We start from the raw sequence: 26,720 nt of genomic DNA on the forward strand, positions 1-26,720 counted from the left end.
AAAGCCTAAAAAAAAGAAAAATAATGCAGCCACCACTTCCAAGGACGGGTAAGCTGCAATATATTACATTTTTGTTCTGGGGTTTACATACGCTTTAACAATCTGCAAGCAGCTGCAGCATTAACCCTGGCCAGGCGTGGGCACCCATCGGCCTCGGAGGACCTATTAGCACGCCGCTGGCGCGCACACACGGCTGCAGGTTGGGCGTACAGACAAGCAGAGCTGTGATGTGTTTCTGCTGGGCTCTGTGTGAGAAGGGGAAGGTGTATGCTGTGCAATGGGAGTTGCAGGGGGAGGCACGAGGTGGAGCTGCAATATACAGGGCCTGTTGTCAAATAGAAGCTGTTGATAAGTCAGCAGCACTGAGCCTTTAACCCACTGCTGAGCCAGTCCTCGCTCTGTCAGCTGCTACTCTCTGTATACAGGGTGCTGAGCAATATACAGAGCCTGCAAAGGAGTGCTGTGCAATATACAGACCCCACAACAGGGTGCTGTGCAGCACACAGGCTCTGCATCTCATATACAGAGTGCTGCTCAACATACAGACCCTACAACGCACATAGGGGGCTGTGCAATATACAGATCATTGGACCCAAGCCTGCATACCGGTCACTTGATCCTCCGCGTCCACCGCACTGGCATCTTGGAATATTTCAACTGCATGCAATCACCTAGGATCTTGTGGATTCTAAACCCTTGGAGCCTGCGTCGCTGAAGAGAAGACTCCCTGATCTAGTGGATCCTGTACATTGTGGCTTGGGATCCCGCACCAGCTGTGCCCCAGGATCTACTGGATCTGATATATTTGTACACATCACTTTGGGGTTTGGTGGATTTTTTTTTTGCTGGTTTTTTAGGATCGGCTGGAATCAAAGGGACCTCACAGAGCGACCGTATGCGGTAAATCTAGTGGATCCTTCTTGCGGTGGATCAGGCGGAACGCGGGCTGTGATGCTCATGGCTCTCGCGCACCTTTCGCCTTCGCAGAAGGAGCCGGAGAGGGAGAAGGAGGAGGAGAGCGAGGATGAGAGCGAGGTGCTGGAGGAGAGCCCCTGTGGGCGCTGGCACAAAAGGAAGGAGCAGGTAGTAGAGTTTTTTTTTTTTAATGTATTGACCACATATGCCAAAATGCCCGCACGCACCTCTGCACTTAGAAATGTATTATGTCCTAGCATTTAACACGTGAAAGTAACATTTTTGGGGGGCATTTCTACATTTTGTACATTTTTAAATGCAAAATTACAATTCATCCCTGTGGGGGGCGCTCTCACAGGCCACTACACCTGAACTGTAGGACCTTTAGAAGCCAAACCACATTAAAGCACAGAGGTGTGACCTGTAACGAATGGCGCAGGTCTCTCCATTAACTGTAGATGTGGACTGTGTAGGCGGTATAGGATGAGGATGTTTTATGGACACTTTTCCTCTTTCCTGATCCTTGCTGAATTTTAGGCCTCTGCTGTTCTATTATGTTTGTGCAGGCTCTGGAAGTGTTTGCTCTGTTTGATAAGAAAGCCTTGAAGTAGCTGTAGACTTGAGATGGCGTTTTTGATCAGGAGATTTACATACAATAGATGCCATGCATGCAGGTGGCCTCAGATGATTAGAAAAGGCCATCCTGTTCCTTTGAAGTAATAGACGGTGGAGGTGCCTACAGGTGGGGCTAAGGGGTAGGCAGAAGAGGCGGCCACCTTGGACGCTTCAGCAAAATTTGTGATGCAAAAATGGCAGGACCTTAAACCTATGCTGCTAAAGTGGTCCACAGCTCTTGAGGAAAGGAGGGCACAGGAGCAATTTGATTTTTTCGCCTTGGGTAGTAGAGGAACTTGTCCCAATATTGTCTGCATGTGGGGCCAAGGGGTAAGCAGAAAAGGCGGCCGTCTTGGGTACTTCAGTAGGAGAGGGGTGCAAAAACCGCAGGACCTGCAACCTATACTGCTGAAGTAGTCCACAGCTCATGGGAGGGGAGGAGAGAATAGGAGCACTTTGGCCTTTTGGCCTTGCGTGGTAGAGAAACCTACTCCAGTACTAGGGGGTCAGATAGAAGAGGCGGCCACCTTGGGTGCTTCAGCACAACTGTGGTACAAAAACGTCAGAACCTTAAACCTATGCTGCTGAAGTAGTCCACAGCTCATGGGAGGGGAGGAGAGAATAGGAGCACTTTGGCCTTTTTGCCTTGCATGGTAGAGGACCCTACCATGCAAGGTGAAGGTGCCTACAGGCAGGGCTAAGGGGTAGGCAGAAGGGGCGGCCACCTTGGACGGTTCAGCAAAATTGTGATGCAAAAATGTCAGAACCTTAAACCCATGCTGCTGAAGTAGTCCACAGCTCTTGAGGAAAGGAGGGCACAGGAGCAGTTTGAGCTTTTCGCCTTGGGTAGTAGAGGAACTTGCCCCAATATTGTCTGCATGTGGGGCCAAGGGGTAAGCAGACAAGGTGGCCATCTTGGGTGCTTCAGTAGGAGGGGGTGCAAAAACCGCAGGACCTGCAACCTATATTGCTGAAGTAGTCCACAGCTCATGGGAGGGGAGGAGAGAATAGGAGCACTTTGGCCTTTTTGCCTTGCATGGTAGAGGACCCTACCATGCAAGGTGAAGGTGCCTACAGGCAGGGCTAAGGGGTAGGCAAAAGAGGCGGCCACCTTGGACGCTTCAGCAAAATTGTGATGCAAATATGTCAGGACCTTAAAGCTATGCTGCTGAAGTGGTCCACAGCTCTTGAGGAAAGAAGGGCACAGGAGCAGTTTGATCTTTTCGCCTTGGGTAGTAGAGGAACTTGTCCCAGTACTGTCTGCATGCGGGGCCAAGGCGTAAGCAGAAAAGGCGGCCGTCTTGGGTGCTTCAGTAGGAGGGGGTGCAAAAACCGCAGGACCTGCAACCTATATTGCTGGAGTAGTCCACAGCTCATGGGAGGGGAGGAGAGAATAGGAGCACTTTGGCCTTTTTGCCTTGCGTGGTAGAGGACCCTACTCCAGTACTAGGGGGTTAGATAGAAGAGGCGGCCACCTTGGGTGCTTCAGCACAACTGTGGTGCAAAAACATCAGAACCTTAAACCTATGCTGCTGAAGTAGTCCAAAGCTCATGGGAGGGGAGGAGAGAATAGGAGCACTTTGGCCTTTTTGCTTCGGGTGTTAGAGGACCCTACTGCAGTACTAGGGGATTAGGCAGAAGAGGTGGCCACCTTGGGTGCTTCAGTACAAATGTGGTGCAAAAACATCAGAACCTTAAACCTATGCTGCTGAAGTAGTCCAAAGCTCATGGGGGGGGGGGGGGCATGGTAGAAGTTTGTTTTTTTCACCTTGGGTGGTAGAGGAGGTAAAGGGTAAGCAGAAGAGGTGGCCACATTTGGGTGCTTCAGTGGGAGGGGGGCACAAAAATCAAAAATGGCAGGACCTGAAATCTATACTGCTGAAGTAGTCCACAGCTCATGGGGGAGCACGGGAGCACTTTGGCTTTTTAGCCTTGGGTGGTAAATGACCTTACTCCAATCTGCATGTAGAGCCAATGGGTAGGCAGATGCAACAGCCTTGGGTGCCTCTGTAGGAGGGGGTGCACAAATGGCAGGATCTTCAATCTATGCTGCTAAAGTAGTCCCCAGCTCATTGGGAAGGGAGACCATGCAAGCAAATTTGCATTTTTGCCTTGGCTGAGGGGTGGGCAAACAAGGCCGCTACATTGGGTGCATCAGCAGGAGGGGTTTCAAGGGTTTCAAGAAGAGCAGGATCTACAACATATGCTGTAGAGGTAGTTTACACATCATGAGGGGGGTGGAGGAACAAGGGAGAACTTTGGCCTTTTCACCTTAGGTGGTAGAGGACCTTGTCCCAGCTCTGTCTATTTGCTCTCCCCCACCCCCTTCTAATAGAATAAACAGTTGTTTGGCTGAGACAGACAGGAGACTGATGCCTGAGGGTGGATGGGTCATGGGTCAGTCCCTGCAGTTGCCAAACATGTCACATCAGATAATCTTCTCTGAGTGCTGGTGGTTAGTATGGGATCAGACCATAATCATACGTGTGTACACGCTCCCCGACCACCATAGACATCAACATTCTGAGGCTCCTCGGGGGAGGAGCTCACTGGCTGCCTTGTAGCTTTTTGCTCTCCCAAAGCCTCAAACATGCACACTTGGCTGAGCAGAATGTGTGAGTTATTGGAATGGTACCAGTGGAATTTTGGCAGCTTATCAGTCCTTCGATATAGTGGCTGCATTGGTTTTCTTTTCTTTTTTTAGGCTTTTTTTTCCTCTTTATTTTTAGATTGTTATCCTGCCAGTAACATACTTCTTGTCCTTAGGTAACAACGCTCACTATACACTAAAACAGAGCCGGAGCATTGTGTGTATAAAGGCAGCAGTGTGATCCAGGGGGAGGGGGCAGAGAGCCGGAGCATTGTGTGTATAAAGGCAGCAGTGTGATCCAGGGGGAGGGGGCAGAGAGCCGGAGTATTGTGTGTATAAAGGCAGCAGTGTGATCCAGGGGGAGGGGGCAGAGAGCCGGATCATTGTGTGTATAAAGGCAGCAGTGTGATGCAGGGGGAGGGGGCAGAGAGCCGGAGTATTGTGTGTATAAAGGCAGCAGTGTGATCCAGGGGGAGGGGGCAGAGAGCCGGAGCATTGTGTGTATAAAGGCAGCAGTGTGATCCAGGGGGAGGGGGCAGAGAGCCGGAGCATTGTGTGTATAAAGGCAGCAGTGTGATCCAGGGGGAGGGGGCAGAGAGCTGGAGCATTGTGTGTATAAAGGCAGCAGTGTGATCCAGGGGGAGGGGGCAGAGAGCCGGAGTATTGTGTGTATAAAGGCAGCAGTGTGATCCAGGGGGAGGGGGCAGAGAGCCGGAGTATTGTGTGTATAAAGGCAGCAGTGTGATCAAGGGGAGGGGGACAGAGAGCTGGAGCATTGTGTGTATAAGGCAGTGTTGCCAACTGCCCATTAATTTAAGGGCAGCCCATAAATTCAGCCCATTTTTGGGCTGCCCGTTAATGGCTGTTACAGGCAGCGTTGCTCGTAAAAAAAAAAAAAAGGTTTTGGCCCGACATCGTAACGGCGCATGCGCCGTTCCGATGCCTGCCGGGCTCGGGAAAGCTCGTACAAGCGCATGTGCAGTTACATAATGGAGCCATTTTTAAATTTAAAGGCCTTCGTTCTCGGTGGCGCCTCGCCGGCGCCGCCAAGGGTAGAAGGGCTCCTCAGAGTGAAGACGTGACATTCACAGACCTGAAGGTAGGATGCGGCAACTAGAGATAATTTAATTATCCATTTCTTTGAGGGGGGCTCTAGAGGGCAGAAGCAAGGAAAGCATGCTTTCTAAGACTTCCTTACCTTAAAATATCAGATGATACTTCCCACATATGGACATTCAGTCTTGCTTGCAATCACCTTTGTGGATAGAAGGATGGAGTTATGGAGAGATGGAGGGAGAAAGTGATGAAATGATGAGGTAATAAATAGAGGAGGAGATGGAGTTTTGGATAGAATTAATGAATGAAGGAACGATGGAGCAACAAAGGACAGAAGGAGACAGGAGTTGATGGAGACTGGAGGTGACATAAAGCAGCAGTGTGATCTAGGGGGCGAGGAGCAGAGAGCCGGAGCATTGTGTGTGTTTGTATAAGGCAGCAGTGTGATCCGGGGGGGGGGGGGGCAGAGAGCTGAAGCATTGTGTGTAGAAGGCAGCAGTGTGATCCAGGGGGAGGGGGTGAAGAGAGCTGGATTCTGTTAAAATCCAGCACATCACTTAGTGAAACCAGCACACTGCATACACATAAACAATAGTTAGGCACACAGTTACCCCTTTGATTGCCCCTGATGCCAACCCCTTCTTAGCCAGTGTCATTAGTACAGTGAAAGTGCATATTATTTGCACTGATCATTGTATTGGTGTCACTGGTACCCATAAAGTATCAAAAGTGCCAGTTTGTGTCAGATTGTCCACCACAATATCGCAGTCCCGCTATAAGTAGCCAATCGGGGCCATTACTAGTATAAAAATATAATAATAATAATAATAAATAAAAATTCCAGTATATATACAAATAAAAAAAGTATATGTATTAAAATATAATAATAATAATAAATAAAAATTCCAGTATATATACCATAGTTTGTAGATGCTATAACATTTGCTCAAAGCGATCAATATACACTTATTGGGATTTTTTTATACCAAAAATATGTAGCAGAATACATATTGGCCTAAATTTTTTGAAGAAACTAGATTTTTTTTACTTTTTTTTTTTTTTTTTTTTTATTGTATATGTTTTAAAGCAGAAAGTACAAAATATTGTGGTTTGTTTTTTTTCAATGTTGTTGATATTTAAATACCACCAAATAAAAGCTCTATTTGTGGGGGAAAGAAGGCTTAAACTTTATTTATGTACAGAGTTGTATGACCGCGCAATGATCAGTTAACATAGCACAGTACCATATCGGGAAATATGTAAAGCAAGTCCAACTTGTTTCAACTCAACTTTTCAAGTCGACTCTTAATGAAAGTGAACCTGTGATCTTCTCTTTAGAATTCCCACTATGTGATTTCACCCGGTGACCTTTAAATCTGCTTGCCTCAGGGTAACGCCCTCAATAGTTATAGGAGGTCAAAACAGCAGATTCCCCAGCAAGAGTAATAGCGATGTCAGATCTTCACTCTCACTCTTCCATGTAAGATGTCACCAGATACAGAAGAATAAAATAAAAAGGGAACTCCTAGTGCTCACTGATGGCTTTTATTAACCACTTTACCACTAGAGGATTTTGCTGTCTTACGTCCAGGCCACTTTTTGCGATTCGGCACTGTGCGACTTTAACTGACAATTGCGCGGTCGTGCAACGCCATACCCAAACGAAATTTACGTCCTTTTTTTCCCACAAACAGAGCTTTCTTTTGGTGGTATTTGATCACCTGTGCGATTTTTACTTTTTGTGCTATAAACAAAAAAAAAGTGTAAATTTTGAAAAAATAACAATATTTTTCACATTTTTTTTTATATGAAATTCCCCCCAAAAAAAATTAAAAATCAAAATTTTTTTAAAATTTTTGGCCAATTTGTTTTCTGCCACCTATGTTTGGTAAAAAAAAAATCACAATAAGCGTATTTTGATTGGTTTGCGCAAAATTTATTGCGTTTACTAACTAAGGGAAAGATTTCTGTCATTTTTGGTGTTTTTTTTTTTTAACGAGTAATGGCGGCGATCTGCGATTTTTTTTTTTTTTTCTTTTGCTGGACTGCGACATTGCGGCGGACAGATCGGACCCCTGACTGACATTTTTGACACTTTTGGGGGTACCAGTGACATTACTGCAGTAATCAGTGCTATATATATGCACTGTTACTGTAAAAATGACACTGGCAGGGAAGGGGTTAATTTTATTTGAGAGGAAGGGGTTAATGTATGCCTGGTGCTTACTGACGTGTGTGGGGGGAAGTGACTGAGTGACACAAGGACAGATCCAGGGTTCAGCTATGCTGAACCCTGCAATCTGACCCTGCCTGTCACTTAGGAGATCCGCCCGCTTGTGTAAACACAAGCGGGCGGATCTCCACACTCGATTTCCCGACGATCGGGGAAGAGCAGCGGCGATCGCCGCTGCTCCTCCTCTGGCCCGACTCCCGCTGTGACTGAACACAGCGGGAGCGAGCCTCCGGCGGCGCGCGCGCGCCGCCGAGACAAGGGAGTGTCTGGTGACGTAGGTCTACGTCGCCAGACGATAACGAACCACTTTGGCGCAGTAGAGCTCGAGTGAGCAGACGGCAAGTGGTTAACAAAATGCATGTCCAAAAACACTTGGAAATAATGGCAATGAACACCGCTCATCATCATAATGTATACTTCCGCAAGTATAATAAGTCAACTCCCACAGACAGATCGCTAACCCCAATGTGTCCTAGTTCTGGCACAGCAAGTGTAATGACATCATTGGCATAAGGCTCCGGCCCCGTACGCGTTACGTCCACCAATTGAGACTTCTTCAGTAGGGCATACATATACAGTGGGTACGGAAAGTATTCAGACCCCCTTAAATTTTTCACTCTTTGTTATATTGCAGCCATTTGCTAAAATCATTTAAGTTCATTCTTCTTCCTCATGAATGTACACATAGCACCCCATACTGACAGAAAAACACAGAATTGTTGACATTGTTGCAGATTTATTAAAAAAGAAAAACTGAAATATCACATGGTCCTAAGTATTCAGACCCTTTGCTCAGTATTTAGTAGAAGCCCCCTTTTGATCTAATACAGCCAGGAGTCTTTTTGGGAAAGATGCAACAAGTCTTTCACACCTGGATTTGGGGATCCTCTGCCATTCCTCCTTGCAGATCCTCTCCAGTTCTGTCAGGTTGGATGGTAAACGTTGGTGGACAGCCATTTTTAGGTCTCGCCAGAGATGCTCAATTGAGTTTAAGTCAGGGCTCTGGCTGGGCCATTCAAGAACAGTCACGGAGTTGTTGTGAAGCCACTCCTTCGTTATTTTAGCTGTGTGCTTAGGGTCATTGTCTTGTTGGAAGGTAAACCTTCGGCCCAGTCTGAGGTCCAGAGCACTCTGGAGAAGGTTTTTGTCCAGGATATCCCTGTACTTGGCCGCATTCATCTTTCCCTCGATTGCAACCAGTCCTCCTGTCCCTGCAGCTGAAAAACACCCCCACAGCATGATGCTGCCACCACCATGCTTCACTGTTGGGACTGTATTGGACAGGTGATGAGCAGTGCCTGGTTTTCTCCACACATACCGCTTAGAATTAAGGCCAAAAAGTTCTATTTTGGTCTCATCAGACCAGAGAATCTTATTTCTCACCATCTTGGAGTCCTTCAGGTGTTTTTTAGCAAACTCCATGCAGGCTTTCATGTGTCTTACACTGAGGAGAGACTTCCGTCGGGCCACTCTGCCATAAAGCCCCGACTGGTGGAGGGCTGCAGTGATGGTTGACTTTCTACAACTTTCTCCCATCTCCTGACTGCATCTCTGGAGCTCAGCCACAGTGATCTTTGGGTTCTTCTTTACCTCTCTCACCAAGGCTCTTCTCCCCCGATAGCTCAGTTTGGCCGGACGGCCAGCTCTAGGAAGGGTTCTGGTCGTCCCAAACATCTTCCATTTGAGGATTATGGAGGCCACTGTGCTCTTAGGAACCTTAAGTGCAGCAGAAATCTTTTTGTAACCTTGGCCAGATCTGTGCCTTGCCACAATTCTGTCTCTGAGCTCTTCAGGCAGTTCCTTTGACCTCATGATTCTCATTTGCTCTGACATGCATTGTGATCTGGAAGGTCTTATATAGACAGGTGTGTGGCTTTCCTAATCAAGTCCAATCAGTATAATCAAACACAGCTGGACTCAAATGAAGGTGTAGAACCATCTCAAGGATGATCAGAAGAAATGGAAAGCAACTGAGTTAAATATACGAGTGTCACAGCAAAGGGTCTGAATACTTAGGACCATGTGATATTTCAGTTTTTCTTTTTTAATAAATCTGCAACAATGTCAACAATTCTGTGTTTTTCTGTCAGTATGGGGTGCTATGTGTACATTCATGAGGAAGAAGAATGAACTTAAATGATTTTAGCAAATGGCTGCAATATAACAAAGAGTGAAAAATTTAAGGGGGTCTGAATACTTTCCGTACCCACTGTATGTGTTAAGAATGAATCGCGCTGCAGCACACCATTGCACAAAACAAACCCAGCCTTTGGGTTTACGTATCTACACCCTAATGGCCTGTACAGGTGAAATGCTCACATGACATACAATTCCTTAAAGTAGAAGTTTAGGGAAACCTTTTTTTTTTTTCATTTTTGATAGAGTAAGGGAGGGTTATAACCCCTGTCAGATTTTTTTTTCCCCATCTGTGTCCCATTGCGGAGATTTCCCTTCACTTCCTGTCCTATAGTCAAACAGGAAGTGAGAGGAAATCCCTGCAAATTAAGGGAGATCCTTGAGGATCCCCAGGTCACCAGAACGAGTGTCCCCATTGGAAGATTTCCCCTCCATTACTTTACTGGGGACAACCCAAAATTTGGGATTTTCCTTTACTTTCAAAGATAATGGTAAATAGGACAAATGCAGAAGGTAAGGGTCATTTCACACGGGCTTTCCGCCCGGCGGACTCCGTTTTGCTCAGCGAGGATCGGCGATCCCCGCTGAGCAGGTGGATGACGGGTCCATCTCCGCTTACTTTGCAGAGACCTGTCAGATCCCCGCTCTGTCCGTTTTCATCCGATCCTCCAGACAGATGGAAAATAGGGTTTCCATCCGTCTGGATTTCACTGACAGGATCATAGAGCAGCGGGTGTCAGCAGAGATATCGCCACGACATCCGCTGCTCCACAGAGGTGCATGGAGCATCCAATCAGGTCCGCCTGAAAAAACAGACAGTCGGACCTGATTGGAAAGCCCGTGTGAAAGCGCCCTAAATCTTCCTAATGGGGATCCAGACAGCAATAAAAACTAACAGGTGTCCTAATCCCTCTCCATTCTATCCAGAACTAAAAAAAAGAGCTTTGCCTTTAGTTCTACTTTAAAGTACAAATAAAGGCAAAACATATACAGTATCTCACAAAAGTAAGTACACCCCTCACATTTCTGTAAATATTTTATTCTATCTTTTCATGTGACAACACTGAAGAAATGACACTTTGCTACAATGTAAAGTAGTGAGTGTACAGCTTGTATAACAGTGTAAATTTGCTGTCCCCTCAAAATAACTCAACACACAGCCATTAATGTCTAAACCGCTGGCAACAAAAGTGAGTACACCCCTAAGTGAAAATGTCCAAATTGGGCTCAAAGTGTCAATATTTTGTGTGGCCACCATTATTTTCCAGCACTGCCTTAACCCTCTTGGGCAAAGAGTTCACCAGAGCTTCACAGGTTGCCACTGGAGTCCTCTTTCCCTCCTCCATGACAACATCATAGAGCTGGTGGATGTTAGAGACCTTGCGCTCCTCCACCTTCCATTTGAGGAGGCCCCACAGATGTTCAATAGGGTTTAGATCTGGAGACATGCTTGGCCAGTCCATCACCTTTACCCTCAGCTTCTTTAGCAAGGCAGTGGACACCTTTGAGGGGTGTTTGGGGTCGTTATCATGTTGGAATACTGCCCTGTGGCCCAGTCTCTGAAGGGAGGGGATCATGCTCTGCTTCAGTATGTCACAGTACATGTTGGCATTCATGGTTCCCTCAATGAACTGTAGCTCCCCAGTGCCGGCAGCACTCATGCAGCCCCAATCCATGACACTCCCACCACCATGCTTGGCTGTAGGCAAGACACACTTGTCTTTGTACTCCTCACCTGGTTGCCGCCACACACGCTTGACATCATCTGAACCAAATAAGTTTATTTTGGTCTCATCAGATCACAGGACATGGTTCCAGTAATCCATGTCCTTAGTTTGCTTGTCTTCAGCAAACTGTTTGCGACTTTCTTGTGCATCATCTTTAGAAGAGGCTTCTTTCTGGGACGACAGCCATGCAGACCAATTTCATGCAGTGTGCGGCGTATGGTCTGAGCCCTGACAGGCTGACCCCCCACCCCTTCAACCTCTGCAGCAATCCTGGCAGCAATCATACGTCTATTTCCCAAAGACAACCTCTGGATATGAAGCTGAGCATATGGTCTTTGCCACCGTGCTGCAGCTCAGTTTCAGGGTCTTGCCAATCTTCTTATAGCCTAGGGTCAAATTTATGTAGAGCAACAATTCCTTTTTTCAGATCCTCAGAAAGTTATTTTCCATAAGGTGCCATGTCACACTTCCAGTGACCAATATCAGAAAGTTCTTTGCCATGAGGTGCCATGTTGAACTTCCAGTGACCAATATCAGAGAGTGAGAGCGATAACACCAAATCTAACACACCTGCTCCCCATTCACACCTGAGACCTTGTAACACTAACGAGTCACATGACACCGGAGAGGGAAAATGGCTAATTGGGCCCAATTTGGACATTGTCACTTAGGGGTGTACTCACTTTTGTTACCAGCAGTTTAGACATTAATGGCTGTGTGTTGAGTTATTTTGAGGGGACAGCAAATTTACACTGTTATACAAGCTGTACACTCACTACTTTACATTGTAGCAAAGTGTCATTTCTTCAGTGTTGTCACATGAAAAGATAGAATAAAATATTTACAAAAATGTGAGGGGTGTACTCACTTATGTGAGATACTGTATATAGGAGTGTATAAATATATATATGAATGTGTATACTTTTGTGAGATTGTGTGTGTATATACGGTATATATATATATATATATATATAATACATTTTTTTTTTTTTTGGATGGAGTAGAGATGTATGGGAGATTCCCTCTCTCTATTTCTCCTATTTATCATTATCATTGAAAGTGAAAGTAAAAGAAAATCCCAAATTTTGGGTTAACCCCAGAAAAGTAATAGAGGGAAAATCTTCCAATGGGGACACTAGTTCTGGTGAGCTGGGTGTCCCCAAGGAATTCCCTTCATTTGCAAGGATTTCCTCTCACTTCCTGTTTTGACTATGGAACAGGAAGTGAGGGGAAATCTCTCCAATGGGGCACAGATGGCAAAAAATAAACAGATAGGGTTCTAACACACCCTAATGCTGGCCATGCACATATAGATTTTTGGATGAGAATGTAGAATGGACAAATGACGTTCCAAAATTGTCTTTTGCTTTTAACATTCAATTTTAAAATGAATGTAATTTCTGAGTGATAACCCCATACAAGAAAAGGGTTTTGTCTGCTGTTCTACTTTAGGTCTACCATTCCCTGTGACATCGGGATCCAACCGCCTTCTGCAACCGGCATAACGATGTCTGGAAATTGTCAGGACGGGGTCAGTTTATCCTTGTTGGAGGAAGTTTTAGCGATCTATAAAAAAAAGCCATAAAAAACATCAAAGGCAGTCACACCGCGCGGAAAATCTAATACCATTCACATAAGATAAAAGTATATACATAGGAAAATGTCACGGCACAGGAAACCAGAGATGGGCCATCCTGATAGCTCCAAGGTCAGGGGGAAAGGAGGCGTGAAAATCACCGCCGGCGGTATATTACATGGAAGAGAATCAGAGAATACAAATACACGCCACACTTTTCACAGATTTATTTGTAAAAAAACAAATTGAAAACCATTTATCATTTTCCTTGCACTTCACAATTATGTGCCACTTTGTGTCGGCCTATCAGATAAAATCCCAATAAAATGACATTTACGTTTTTGGTTGTAACATGACAAAATGTGGAAAATTTCAAGGGGTATGAATACTTTTTCAAGATACTGTAACTGCAAGAGAGCTTGTTCTTTTGAAAAACAACCGAATCACTGCATACCTCCCAACTTTTTGAGTTGGGAAGGAGGGGCGCCTATTAGCAAAATTATGTACGCATAGGACACACCCCCTGCCACGCCCCCTTAACCACTTGCCGACCAGTCACTGGGACTGTACTGCGGCAAAGTGGCTCGATTCCGCTACGTCGCTGGACTCCTCCCCTTGTGGGCAGCGCTCGTGATGCCGGAGGCTCGCTCCCGCTGTTTTCAGTCACAGCGGGAGTCGGGCCAGGGGAGGGGCGGCGGTGATCACCGCCGCTCTTCCCCGATCGTCGGGGAATCGAGTCTGGAGATCCGCTTGTGTAAACAAAGCGGGCGGATCTCCTAAGTGACAAACAGTGACAGATTGCGGGGTTCAGCATAGCTGAACATGCGATCTGTCCCTGTGTCACTCAGTCACCTCCCCCCACACATGTCAGTAAGCACCAGGCATACATTAACCCCTCCCTCTCCAATAAAATTAACCCCTTCCCTGCCAGGGTCATTTTTACAGTAACAGTGCATATTTATAGCACTGATTACTGTAGAAATGTCACTGGTACCCCCAAAAGTGTCAAAAATGTCAGTCAAGGGTCTGATCTGTCCGCCACAATTTCGCAGTCCCGCAAAAAAAAAAAAATCGCAGATCGCCGCCGTTACCAAAACACCAAAAATGACATAAATCTTTCCCTTAGTTAGTAAACGCAATAACTTCTGCGCAAACCAATCAAAATACGCTTATTGTGATTTTTTTTTTTTACCAAAAATATGTAGCAGAAAACAAATTGGCCAAAAATTTAAAAAGATTTTGATTTTTACATTTCTTTGGGGGGGAATTTCATATAAAAAAATGTGAAAAATATTGTTATTTTTTCAAAATTTACGCATTTTTTTTGTTTATAGCGAAAAAAGTAAAATGGTACAGGTGATCAAATACCATCAAAAGAAAGCTCTGTTTGTGGGAAAAAAAAGGATGTAAATTTCGTTTGGGTACGGCATCGCACGACCGCGCAATTGTCAGTTAAATTTGCACAGTGCTGAATCGCAAAAAGTGGCCCAGACGTAAGACAGCAAAATCCTCCGGTGGTAAAGTGGTTAAGGCTCCGTTCACATGTAGGCGTTTTGGGGCGTTTTTGAGGAGTTTTTCTGCTCTAGGATCAGCTCTCAAAACGCCCAACAAGACAAATCCTATTCATTTCAATGGCCCCTGTTCACATCTGAGCGTTTTGACGCTGTATACAAAACGCCCAACGCTCAAAAAAGTACATGAGCTTCTTTTTGGGCAGATTATAGGCGTTTTCCATTGGTATCCAATCAAAAAACGCCTGCACAAAAAACGCCTGTAAATCGCGGTAAAAAACGCTATGCTCAGGTGTGAATGTAGCCTAAAGGAAAATTATACAAGAGAAACATTATTTACCCACTTCTGGACTGGAAGGATTTGCCCCCTTAATGACCAGGCCACTTGTGAACATCGAAAAACGGTGGGTAATAAACTGCGCTAAACCATAAGGCTCCGTTCACATGTGAGCGTATGGATTGCGGGCAGAACCGCCGCGGTTCCGCCCGCGATCCGGAGATTTATTGCAAATCGCGGGACGCCTAGCGTTGCCCGTTGATTTGCAATAGCCCCCCAAACGCCGATCGATGTTGCCGCGATTTCCGCCTGCCGAATGGCGGCAACATCGCGCAAACAAAATCACGGGACGCAATACGCTCCAAAGAAGTACAAGAGCTTTCGGCAGGCGGAAATCGCGGCAACATCGCTCGGCGTTTGGGGGGCTATTGCAAATCAATGGGCAACGCTAGGCGTCCCGTGATTTGCAATAATCTCCGGATCGCGGGCGGAACAGCGGCGGTTCTGCCCGCAATCCAAACGCTGACATGTGAATGCAGCCTAAGAAAAAAGCTGCTAGCACAAAAACAACTGACAATATATTGGTCCAATGTGAAAAAGACAACAAAACGTGCAGCGCTAATAAACAATTGCATATAAATAAACATAAGCAATTATAAGTGTCCAAATAAAGTCCATGGTGATGTATCCATAACAAAGAATCCCAGTGTCTAAGGCCCCGTTCACATACAAGCGACGCTACTTCCCGGGGCGACCTCGGAGCGGCCGGCACGGACTTCATAACATTGAAGTCTATGGCGGTCGCCTCCAGGTCGCCCCAAAGAAGCTCCGGGCCCTTTTTCTAAATCGGAGCGACTTGTGTCGCTCCTATTAGAACGGGTCCGCAGCTTCCCTATGGGAGGCGACCTACGGCGACCTGTCAGGCGACCAGGTCGCCTGACAGGTCGCCTTAGTGTGAACGGGGACTAATGAAGTGAATGGAATGGTGTCCAAAATGTTAAAATAGGTGATTGTGGTGCACGTGAATTCCCAACACCGACAGGAGATGTTATATTGCGCTCACCAGAAATAGAGGACCTAAAGTACTATACAGTACCTAGATTGTCAAGGCTGTAAATGCTCTGTAGTAGATATTCAAGTCCATACGATGACTTTGAGTGTCCCAGTGTGATGTAGTAGCTGGTATAATGGCTCGCATTTGGACATGATGAACATAAACCAAAGGGGAGCGAAAAATAGTGTAATACTGCTACAGTTTATTAATAAAAATAAAGCAATTACACTTACAGACATCCCAAGATAAAGTGCATCGAAAGTACATGGATAGGTTGTCCATGGCGTGACCTTAACCGCTTGCCGACCGCCGCAAGTAGATTTACTGCGGCGGTCAGCCCCTGCCAGGCAGAGTGACGTTAATTAACGTCACTAGCCTGGGAGGGTCTGGGGAGCGAGCGCGCGCCCGCGGAGGCGCGCTCCCGCTCCCGCGCGGTCACGGACCCCCCCGCGCGTGTGACCAGCAGACCCGATGTCCGCCGGCCACTCTGCGATCGGCGGGGGAGAGGGAGAAAGTCAGGCAGCTTGTGTAAACAAGCCACCTGTCATTCTCCTCGGTGTAAAGACACTGATCACAAGGTTCTACTATGTAGATCCGTTGATCAGTGTCCTTACAGCTCAAGCCACAACCAATCACAGTAGAAAGCACGCCCCTAGGGACACACACAGCCCCTCCCTCCCAAATAAAGTTAACCCCTTCACTACCAGTGTATTTTTACAGTAACAGTGCATATGTATAGCACTGATTACTGTAGAAATGTCACTGGTAACCCCAAAAGTGTCAAAAATGTCAGTCAAGGGTCCGATCTGTCCGCCCCAATGTCGCAGTACCGCAAAAAAAAAAAAAAAATCGCAGATCGCGTTAAAAAAAAAACAACAAAAATGACAAAAATCTTTCCCTTTGTTAGTAAACGCGATAACTTTTGCGCAAACCAATAAAAATACGCTTTTTGCAATTTTTTTTTTACCAAACATAGGTAGCATAAAACAAATTGGCCGAAAATGTTAAAAAATTTTGATTTTTACATTTTTTTTGGGGAATTTCATATAAAAAAATGTGGAAAATATTGCTATTTTTGCAAAATTGTCGCTCTTTTTTTGTTTATAGCGCGTGATCAAAAAATTGCACAGGTGATCAAATACCACCAAAAGAAAGCTCTGTTTGTGGGGAAAAAAAGGACGCCAAATTCGTTTAGGTACAGTGTCGCACGACCGCGCAATTGTCCGTTAAATTCACGCAGTGCCGAATCGCAAAATACCCCCTGGTCTTTTAGCAGGAAAATCCTCCGGGGCTTAAGTGGTTAAAGGTCACGCCAGCTGACCGTCCTTCTCTCTCAGCGGGGAGCAATCGCGGGTGCCTGACGTCAATCAGAGCTGTCTGCCCCATGCATCGGAGTCTCCGCTGCCGAGTGGGGGGCGGGAGCGCACCGCCACCAGCGCGCGCTCGTCCCCTAGCTGCAGGCGCGCGAACAACGTAGCCCCACAGTATATCTGCAGCGGGCGGCCCGGAAGCGGTTAAACCCACAAGTGCTTTTTTACTACTATTCCTTTATATTGGTTTTGGCTATTTAGAAACTGGGTGAAAAGTTTAGCACAGGGAAACACTTTTTTTGAAAGAAAAAAGTGCATTTTATATACAGTAAAACTACAGTGGTGATCGAAAGTTTGGGCACCCCAGGTAAAAATTTGTATTAATGTGCATAAAGAAGCCAAGGAAAGATGGAAAAATCTCCAAAAGGCATCAAATTACAGATTAGACATTCTTATAATATGTCAACAAAAGTTAGATTTTATTTCCATTATTTTCACTTTCAACAGAAAACAAAAAAACGGCGTCTGCAAAAGTTTGGGCACCCTGCAGAGTTAATATCTTGTACTGCCCCCTTTGGCAAGTATCACAGCTTGTAAACGATTTTGTAGCCAGCCAAGAGTCTTTCAATTCTTGTTTGAGGTATCTTTGCCCATTCTTCCTTACAAAAGTCTTCCAGTTCTTTGAGATTTCTGGGCTGTCTGTCACGCACTGCTCTTTTAAGGTCTATCCATAGATTTTCAATTATGTTGAGGTCAGGAGATTGTGAAGGCCATGGCAAAACCTTCAGTTTACGCCTCTTGATGTAATCCCACGTGGATTTCGAGGTGTGTTTAGGATCATTATCCATTTTTAAAGCCATCCTCTCTTTAACTTCAGCTTTTTCACAGATGGCATCAAGTTACCATACAAAATTTGCTGAAATTTTATTGAATCCATTTTTCCTTCTACTCGTGAGATGTTCCCTGTGCCACTGGCTGCAATACAACCCCAAAGCATGATTGATCCACCCCCATGCTTAACAGTTGGACAGAGGTTCTTTTCATTAAATTCTGTGCCCCTTCTTCTCCAAACGTACCTTTGCTCATTCCAGCCAAAAAGTTAAATTTTAACCTCATCGGTCCACAGAACTTGTTTCCAAAATGCATCAGGCTTGTCTATATGCTCATTTGCAAAGTTCAAATGCTGATTTTTGTGATGAGGACGTAGAAGAGGTTTTCTTCTGATGACTCTTCCATGAAGACCATATTTGTACATGTATCTCTTTATAGTGGAATAGTGTACCACAACTCCAGTGTCTGCCAGATCTTTCTGGAGGGATCGTGCAGTCAAACGTGGGTTTTGAATTGTTTTTCTCACAACCCTGCGAGCTGTTCTGTCTGATATTTTTCTTGGTCTTCCAGATCTTGCTTTAACTTCCACTGTTACTGATGACTGACATTTCTTAATTACATTCCAAACAGAGGATATTGACATCTGAAAACGCTTTGCTATCTTCTTATAGCCTTCTCCAGCTTTGTGAGCGTCAACTATTTTCAGTTTCAGTTTTCTAGACAACTGCTTAGAAGATCCCATGGTGCTGATTGTTGGGGCAAGGTCAGATGACTCTGGCCATTTAAAACCTTTGAGATTTACATCACCTGGTCTTCCCAGACGATGATTGAGAACAATCCATGACACTGGCAGGTCTCAGCCTTGCAAAGGGGGCAGTGCATGCTATAAATTCTGCAGGGTGCCCAAACTTTTGCAGACCCCATTTTTTTGTTTTCTGTAATTTTGAAAGTGTCAGTGATGGAAATAAAATCTAATCTTTTGTTGACATATTATAAGAATGTCTTATCTGTGATTTGATGTCTTTTGGAGATTTTTCCATCTTTCCTTGGCTTCCTTATGCACATTAATACAGATTTTTACCTGGGGTGGCCAAACTTTCGATCACCACTGTATATAGATCAGACCAAAATAAGGGACAGATGAGGGACTTAGTTCCAAATCAGGGACAGTCCCTTGAAATCATGGACAGTTGGGAGATATGTTACTGGCAGGATGACCAGGTGAAAACAAATAAAAGGCATAAAAAGAAAACTAATGCAGCGATCACATCTAAGAACTTCAATTCAGTAAATGTTTTAAGGTTTGTTAGCGCTTTCAAATATTGGAGAAGCTGTGACTTGGTGAATGTGCAGGCCTCGGGGCCGTCATCGTCATCCTAACTTCTCTACCTAGTGTGTCAATGATCAGGAATAAACCTGCAGGACAGGAATAAAGCCCTTCTCAGATTTCACTGGATGCATGCTAGTTTTAAGTCATTGACTATTTATGTGGAGAAGTTGGGACGTTGGACAGCAGTTCCCATATTTGTTTCCTGGCAAGTCCCTTTTTAACCTCTTCCCGTCTGCGTTATAGCCGAAAGATGGCTACAGCGCGGACCTTAATTGCCGGGAGGGCGTCAATTCTGTATGTTCTCCCGTGCATGAGCTGCCTGTGCGCTCCCTGCAGAGCGCACACGGCTCAGTGAGTCCATGTGTCCTGGCCCTTACCACGTGATCAGCTGTCAGCCAATAACAGCTGATCGAGTGATGTAAACAGCAGCTGGAGATCAGCTTTTTTTTTCTCCTCACGCTGTCAGTCGATCGCCGCTGCTGTCAGAGGGACATTGGTTCTGAAGAGGAGAGGGGCACCTGTGCCCACCTGCACCACCTACCAGTGCCAATCAGTGCCCCATCATCAGTGCTGCCCATCATTGTCACCTTCTAGTGCCTATCGTTGCCCATCAGTGCCACCCATCAGTGCCCATGTGTGCCACCTATCAGTGCCACCTTATAGTGCCCTTCAATGCCACCCATCAGTGTCCCATCTGTGCCCCCCATCAGTGCCACTTATCAGTGCCACCTACAAGTGCCACCTTTTTAGTGCCCCATCATCAATGCTGCCCATCAGTGTCACCTACTAGTGAATATCGTTGCCCATCAGTGCTAACCATTAGTGCCCATGAGTGCCACCTATCAGTGCCATCTAATAGCGCCCTTCAGGGCTGCCCATCAGTGCACATCGGTGCCACCCATCAGTGCCACCTATCAGTGCCCACCAGTTACACCTATCAGTGCCCCATCATCAGTGCTGCCCATCAGTATCACCTACTAGTGCCTATCGTTGCCTTTCAGTGCTGCCCATCAGTGCCTATCGGTGCCACCCATTAGTGCCCACCAGTGCAACCTATCAGTGCCAATCAGTGCCCCATCATCAGTGCTGCCCATCAGTGTCACCTACTAGTGCCTATCGTTGCCCATGAGTGCCACCTATCAGTGCCATCTTATAGGGCCCTTCAGTGCCACCTATCAATGCCTACCAGTGCTGCCTTATCAGTGCCCATCAGTGTCTCTTATCAGTGTCTCTTATCAGTGCCCATCAGTGCAGCCTATCAGTGCCTATCAGGGCCCATCAGTGCGACCTCATCAGCGCACATCAATAAAGAAGAAAATTTACCTGTTTGCAATATTTTATAACAAACTATAAAAACTGTTTTTTTTTTTCAAAATGTTCAGTATTTTTTTGTTTGTTCAGTAAAAAATATAAACCCCAGTATTGATTAAATGCCACCAAAAGAAAGCTCTATTTGGTTAAAAAAAAATTATAAAAATTTAATTTGGGTACAGTGTTGCATGAATGCGCAATTGTCATTCAAAGTGCGACAGCACTGAAAGCTGAGAATTGGCCTGGGCAGGAAGGGGGTGAAAGTGCCCGGTAGGCAAGTGGTTAAATATCCAATTTTTATTAATAAATATTAAGGCAGCACCGATATCGGTGCCAATACAGGTCTTTTCATGAGTACTTGTGAAAATGCTCCTGATGCTGAAACCGATACTTTGCGGTGCGCTTTGCTTCCTTACGAAATGAATGGGCGCAAATCGCACCGCAAAGAATCGCATGTGATTTCCTGCACTGCTCCTGTGTGAAGTCAGGCTGAAATCACTATGACAAGCCTGGGTTCTCACAGGAGCGGTGGGAAAACTGCATGCAATTTGGACAGGAATTCACCGCAAAATAAGGCACATCAGAGGCATGACTAGAACCTTTAGGGCCCCGGTGCAAGAAACCATGAAGGGCCCCCCGGACCCCTGGCCGTGGCCCTTCCCTTCAAGCCTGGGGCTCTTCCCACTGATCCTAAGGCCCTTTACTCTCGTTGCGGGGCTCTTTATTATGGTCCAGCAGTGGGACCCTTTCACAAGTTCTGCAGTGGGCCCCCTTCCTGCCATCTTGGGGCCCCCCCACGGTGGTGGAATGCCAGGGCCCGGTCACAAGTGTGACCTTGGCGATCCTGGAAGTTCACCCACTGGTGTCAGTAGTTTTTATTTTTTGGTATTTTAATTATATTATTTTTTATCATTTTATTTTATTTTTTTACGTCACTGACTATGACTCTGTCCATTCAGAAAAGGAAGGAGCTGGTAAATTACATATTTACCGACCCCCTCCTGGTTCTCTATTGTGACACATCCCCTGCAGCAGCCGGCAGGAGAGGGGAGGGAGCACAGTGGGGGGGGAGAGCACAGTAGGGGGGGGGGGGACCAGGGGAGCACACAGGGGCCCAGAGACCACAAGTGAACTGGATAGGAGGAGTGGCGGGGGCAGCATACAGAGGAACCAATCTCCTCCATTTGCCTCCTGCAGCTACAGGAGGAAAAAGGAGGACAGTGAGTTTCTCTATATGCTGCCCCCGCCGCCCCTCCTATCCAGGTGTACAGGGGACCCGCACAGGCCCCCTGGAGCAGGGGCCCGGTTGCAATTGTAACCCCTGCAACCCCTGTAGTTACGCCCCTGAGGCACATATTACCACACTGTGATATTTGCATACAAAAACTGTCTGATATCTATAAGAGGAGTTGCATGAACATATCCAAAGCGTTTCGGAAGAACTTGGCTCCTTCCTCAGGGATAGTTTGCAGTAGGTGTAGGTATAATAGTGCACTCAAACTCATGAAAAAACGGTCAAAGAAAATAAAAGCATAAGAAAATATAAATGTAGGTGCCATTTCCGTGAGCATACATCATAGCCCCAAAGGATGATGATGGGGCCCAATTTTAGGAAGTTTCTTGGCAGGGGGCCTATCGCCCTCTATGCCACTCTGATGCTCCGTAAAAAGGCCGCACCGCTTCTGCCACAGACATGCCTAAAGGATTCCTGGTGAAGAGAAGTAAAAAGTCCCCACCACTTACCTACTGAGTGCGGGATGAAGACAAGGACAAAGCGCAGACCCCGCCCCCTAGCATGGATGGTGTAAACTGTGTCTGAGCAGAGGCCGGTTCCATGCCCTACTGGAGACTCTCCCCTGACCAGCCCCAACTAAGCTGTCTCAGCTCCCCTCAATCGCCCCCTGCTGGCCAAGTCGGGAAGCCGAATTCAGCCGGAGGGTAGAGAGTACCTAGAGCAGAGCTTTAGCCTGGAATGGGGGTCAGAAGGAGGCCGGGAAGAGGGAGAGTGGGAAGGGGGCCGAGTCGCTGTACCATGGACCTCTGAATTGTAGTTGCCCCCCTGGGCCGAAAGTTGCCATTCAGCCTCTGTTCTTTGGCCATCACTCTTTAGGTTCACACCATACATGTGGGCAGTGGCGGCCTGTCCATTGGGGGGGTGCCGCCCCCCTATCCATTCGTCCGGCCCCCTAATCTACATGCAGGGCGCTGGACGCATGAATTCCAATTTGGACGCATGAATTTTTTTTTTTTTTTTTTTTTTAAGCATGTGATTAGAGCCAGAGGCTCTAATAGGCTTCAAAAAAGGGTGGGCTCGGGCGCAGAACTGTTGTGTGACAATAGTGAATGAATATTCACTATTATCACACTGATTCTCCTCCCAGCCAACCAGGAAGTGGGTCCTGAGACCCGTTTCCCAATTGGCCGAAAGGAGAGGCCTTGCTATTGGCCAAGGAGGAGGAGGGAGGAGACGCAGGGGAAGCCGCTTCAGCCGGGGGAAGCGGCCGCCGCTGCCTGCCCTCCACGCCAGTCCAGGATGAGTGAGCTGGCGACGAGGAGGGGGGGGGTGGTATGGTGTGCAAGCTGGTGTGGTCGGGGGGGGGGTGTGGTGTGGTCCGTCTGCCGCCCCCCCCGGCCCATGGAGCACCATCCACCACTTCATATGGGATGTGTGTTTCTGTGCTTTCCCTGCACGTTCCCAAGTGTCACATGTCCACCATATGGACAACTACTCAACCTATCTATCTCTGTATGTTTCTACTCTGATACCATTGACTAAGAAACCATAGGTGGTCCCAGTGCAGGTCCATCCGGGGCTATCTGGTCTTTTTGTGACACTACACGCAAGAAGCCATGACCCTTTTCCAAAACAACTCTGCCCCGAAAAGCATGGTGATGCATGCATTAACAGATACATGGGGGTTCTATTAACAATTAATGGCCCTGCCGCGGTGTACCACCATATGTGTTCTGGTGCACCCTATTTCCTCCTACAACCCCCCATGTGCTTCAGCTGCCTGGGGTACACTGGCCACGTGGCTTTCTTTCCAGCAGCTGGTCAGTTGTGCTTTTTGTGTAATTTGTCTGTGGTTAGGCTAGGGGGGTAGACTGCGAGCATGATGTGAGCTGACAAACCATGGCCCAGTAGGATGAATGTAGTGGTCTCCCTCGTTGCCACCCACCACCAATCTAGAGTGTGCATGCTGCTGCAGCGCTCATCATGTGACAATTCCCCCATGTGAGGGTGCTGCGCCTGGGGCAACTGGCCCTCCTGCCCTCCCCTTGTAACTTGTTAAATAAAAATTGCTCATGTGCTAAAAGCTAGTGGTAAAAACTACACACCAAACCCAATTACAAGACTGTATCCCTCTTATTAGACAAAGCTTCCTTCTCATATGGGGGACCTGACACACACCAACCAACCCCCCAAAGGCATTCTTCTTCCTAATGCCCTTACACCATCACACTAATGCCCTTACTCCTCGCCCACAATGAGCAGCTGAAAATTTCCATCCCACATTCTGTGATTGTAAAGGTTTCTGGGGTCCAAAGTCCAGCGGCGAGGGCCGTATGCAGGACGGGCACCACGTGAAGGGAAGTCTAGAAATAGTTTGTATGACACAGGGAACGGCTTGTATTGTTGACTCCTGTAGGAACAGTTATCTGTATGATAGTGTTAATGTGAAATGAAGGGGACGTGCCGTGTCATGAGGCATGAAGGCAGGGCTGGCCCAACACATTGTGCTGCCTGGGTCCAAGGATGAAATGCTGCCCCCCCCCCCCCCCCAAAAAAAAATAAAACTCACGCCCACCAATAGGCCCACACATACATTATTTTATATCATGATAATTAAAAATAAATTAAATGTATCAGGAAGTCAGATTTACCTGCAACAGCACCTTATCTATATGCAAACTCATATGACATACCACCATGTTACCGCTCCCCCATCTTGGCGCCCTAGGGCATGCATGGGTACAGTGTGTGTCAGCACAGTGGGCCCCCCCATCCCTCGGGGCCCGTGTGCAGAGAACACGTTGCACCCATGGATGATATGCCACTGGGATAGGGCTGTAAAGGGGTGGGCTAGGGCAGTAAAGGGGTTTGCTAAGGTAGTATAGGGACAGACTAGGGCAGTATAGGGGCAGGCTAGGGTAGTATGTGTGTGTATATGTGTGTGTGTGTGTGTGTGTGTGTGTGTGTGTGTATATATATATATATATATATATATATATATATATATATATATATATATATATATATATGCAGGTTAGGATAGTAGATATAGTATATAGGCAGGCTAGGGTAGTATAGAGGCAGGCTAGGACAGTATAGGGGCAGGCTAGGGTAGTATATAGGCGGGCTAGGGTAGTATAGGCAGACTTGTATAAAGTACTCGAAATTTCTACTTGAGTAAAAGTACAAGTGCTCGATCAAAAAATTACTTGAGTAGAAGTGGAAGTGCTCGCAGAAAAAGTTACTTAAGTAGAAGTACTAAAGTATTCAACATTTTTTTTACTTAAGTATTGCAAGTAGTTTTTTCAAAAAATTTGCTACTTAAGTACTAAAAGTAAAAAGTACCAGTAGTTTTGAAAAAAAATTTCTACTCAAGTACTGAAAGTAGAAGTACAAGTACTGTGTTATGTAGTTATTAAAGAAATAAGTCAAAAGTTTGAACATCATATTGTTTTTATTATTTCAAATGATTTATTCAAATGATTAACCTGTGTTTGTTAGTAGTTTCTTGATGCACTTTAAGCGCTGTAGCACCATTTATTTGTTTGTTTCATATTTTCTTTTTATTGGAAAGATTTGGTATAGCAGCTTTTATTATACACAGCCTTTATTTTCGTATGCGCTGATTTACAAATGACATTATACACATTTTTTTGAGCTTTATGCAACCTGCCATCTACTGTTCTGGCAGTGGTAATTTTTTTAAAAGTAACGAGTAACTATGCAGTACAAAAAAAAAATACTTGAGTAGAAGTATCGAAATCATCGAAAAAATGTAGTGAAGTAAAAGTAGAAGTAGGAGAAAAAAATTCTACTCTAGGAAAGTACAGATACCGCATTTTGGTACTTAAGTACAGTACTTAAGTAGTTCTACTTCGTTACTATACATCTCTGAGTATAGGGGTGGGCTAGGGTAGTATATTGGCAGGCTAGGGTAGTATAGAGGCAGGCTAGGACAGTATATGGGTGGGCAAGGACAGTATAGGGATAGGCTAGGGTAGTATAGGGGTGGGCTAGGGTAGTATAGGGGTGGGCTAGGACAGTATAGGGGTGGGCTACGACAGTATAGGGGTGGGCTAGGACAGTATAGGGGTGGGCTAGGGTAGTATAGGGGTGGGCTAGGACAGTATAGGGGTGGGCTAGGACAGTATAGGGGTGGGCTAGGGTAGTATAGGGGTGGGCTAGGACAGTATAGGGGTGGGCTATGACAGTATAGGGGTGGGCTAGGGTAGTATAGGGGCAGGCTAGGGTAGTGTATGGGCAGGCTAGGGTGGTATAGGGGTGGGCTAGGACAGTATAGGGGTGGGCTATGACAGTATAGGGGTGGGCTAGGATAGTATAGGGGTGGGCTAGGACAGTATAGGGGTGGGCTAGGACAGTATAGGGGTGGGCTAGGGTAGTATAGGGGCAGGCTAGGGTAGTGTATGGGCAGGCTAGGGTAGTATAGGGGTGGGCTAGGACAGTATAGGGGTGGGCTAGGACAGTATAGGGGCTTGCTAGGGTAGTACATATAGTATATAGCCAGGCTAAGGTAGTTTTTGTGGAGGCCTTTTTTTTAGATTGACAAGTGACCATTGAAAAAAAAAAAATGCCTGTAATCTGCCAAAAAAACAAGCTCATGTACTTTTTTGAGTGACGGGCGTTTTGCTTAAGGCGACAGAACACTCAGATGTGAACGGGGGCCATTGAAGTGAATGGGATTTGTCTTGTTGGGTGTTATTAGAGCTGAGGCTTAGTGAAGAAAATCGCCCAAAAACACCTAGATGTGAACGGAGCCTGACAGCCGGTGTTGGACTGCGTGTCAGCACCCTCACCCCCAGCAACTATGAGTATGCGTGTTGTGGGCAGCAGGGCTGGGTTTTTTTTTTACAGGGCAGTAGAGTGGCCGCCCCCTGGATGACACACAAAACTGCTGGGGAAAAATTATTGGGCGTCAATATGCTGCCCCTCTCAAAGTTCCGCCTGGGTCCAATGGACCCAGCGGGACCCATAGTAGGGCCAGCCAATAATTGTG

At 46.3% G+C, this 26,720-nt stretch overlaps 1 protein-coding gene across 1 annotated transcript in view; it reads left to right on the forward strand.

The window, feature by feature from the left end:
- The first annotated feature begins 809 nt into the window (after nucleotides 1–809).
- NRBP2 (nuclear receptor binding protein 2) overlaps nucleotides 810–26,720 on the forward strand; it is a 192,593-nt gene continuing 166,682 nt past the window's right edge. The window contains exon 1 of the mRNA XM_082257597.1: nucleotides 810–1,083. Coding sequence (XP_082113723.1) covers nucleotides 952–1,083 — 132 coding nt within the window. The 5' untranslated portion in view covers nucleotides 810–951. The remainder of the gene's footprint in view (nucleotides 1,084–26,720) is intronic.

This window comes from Pelophylax lessonae, assembly GCF_965119305.1.
Source record: "Pelophylax lessonae genome assembly, chromosome: 5".
NCBI lineage: Eukaryota > Metazoa > Chordata > Amphibia > Anura > Ranidae > Pelophylax > Pelophylax lessonae.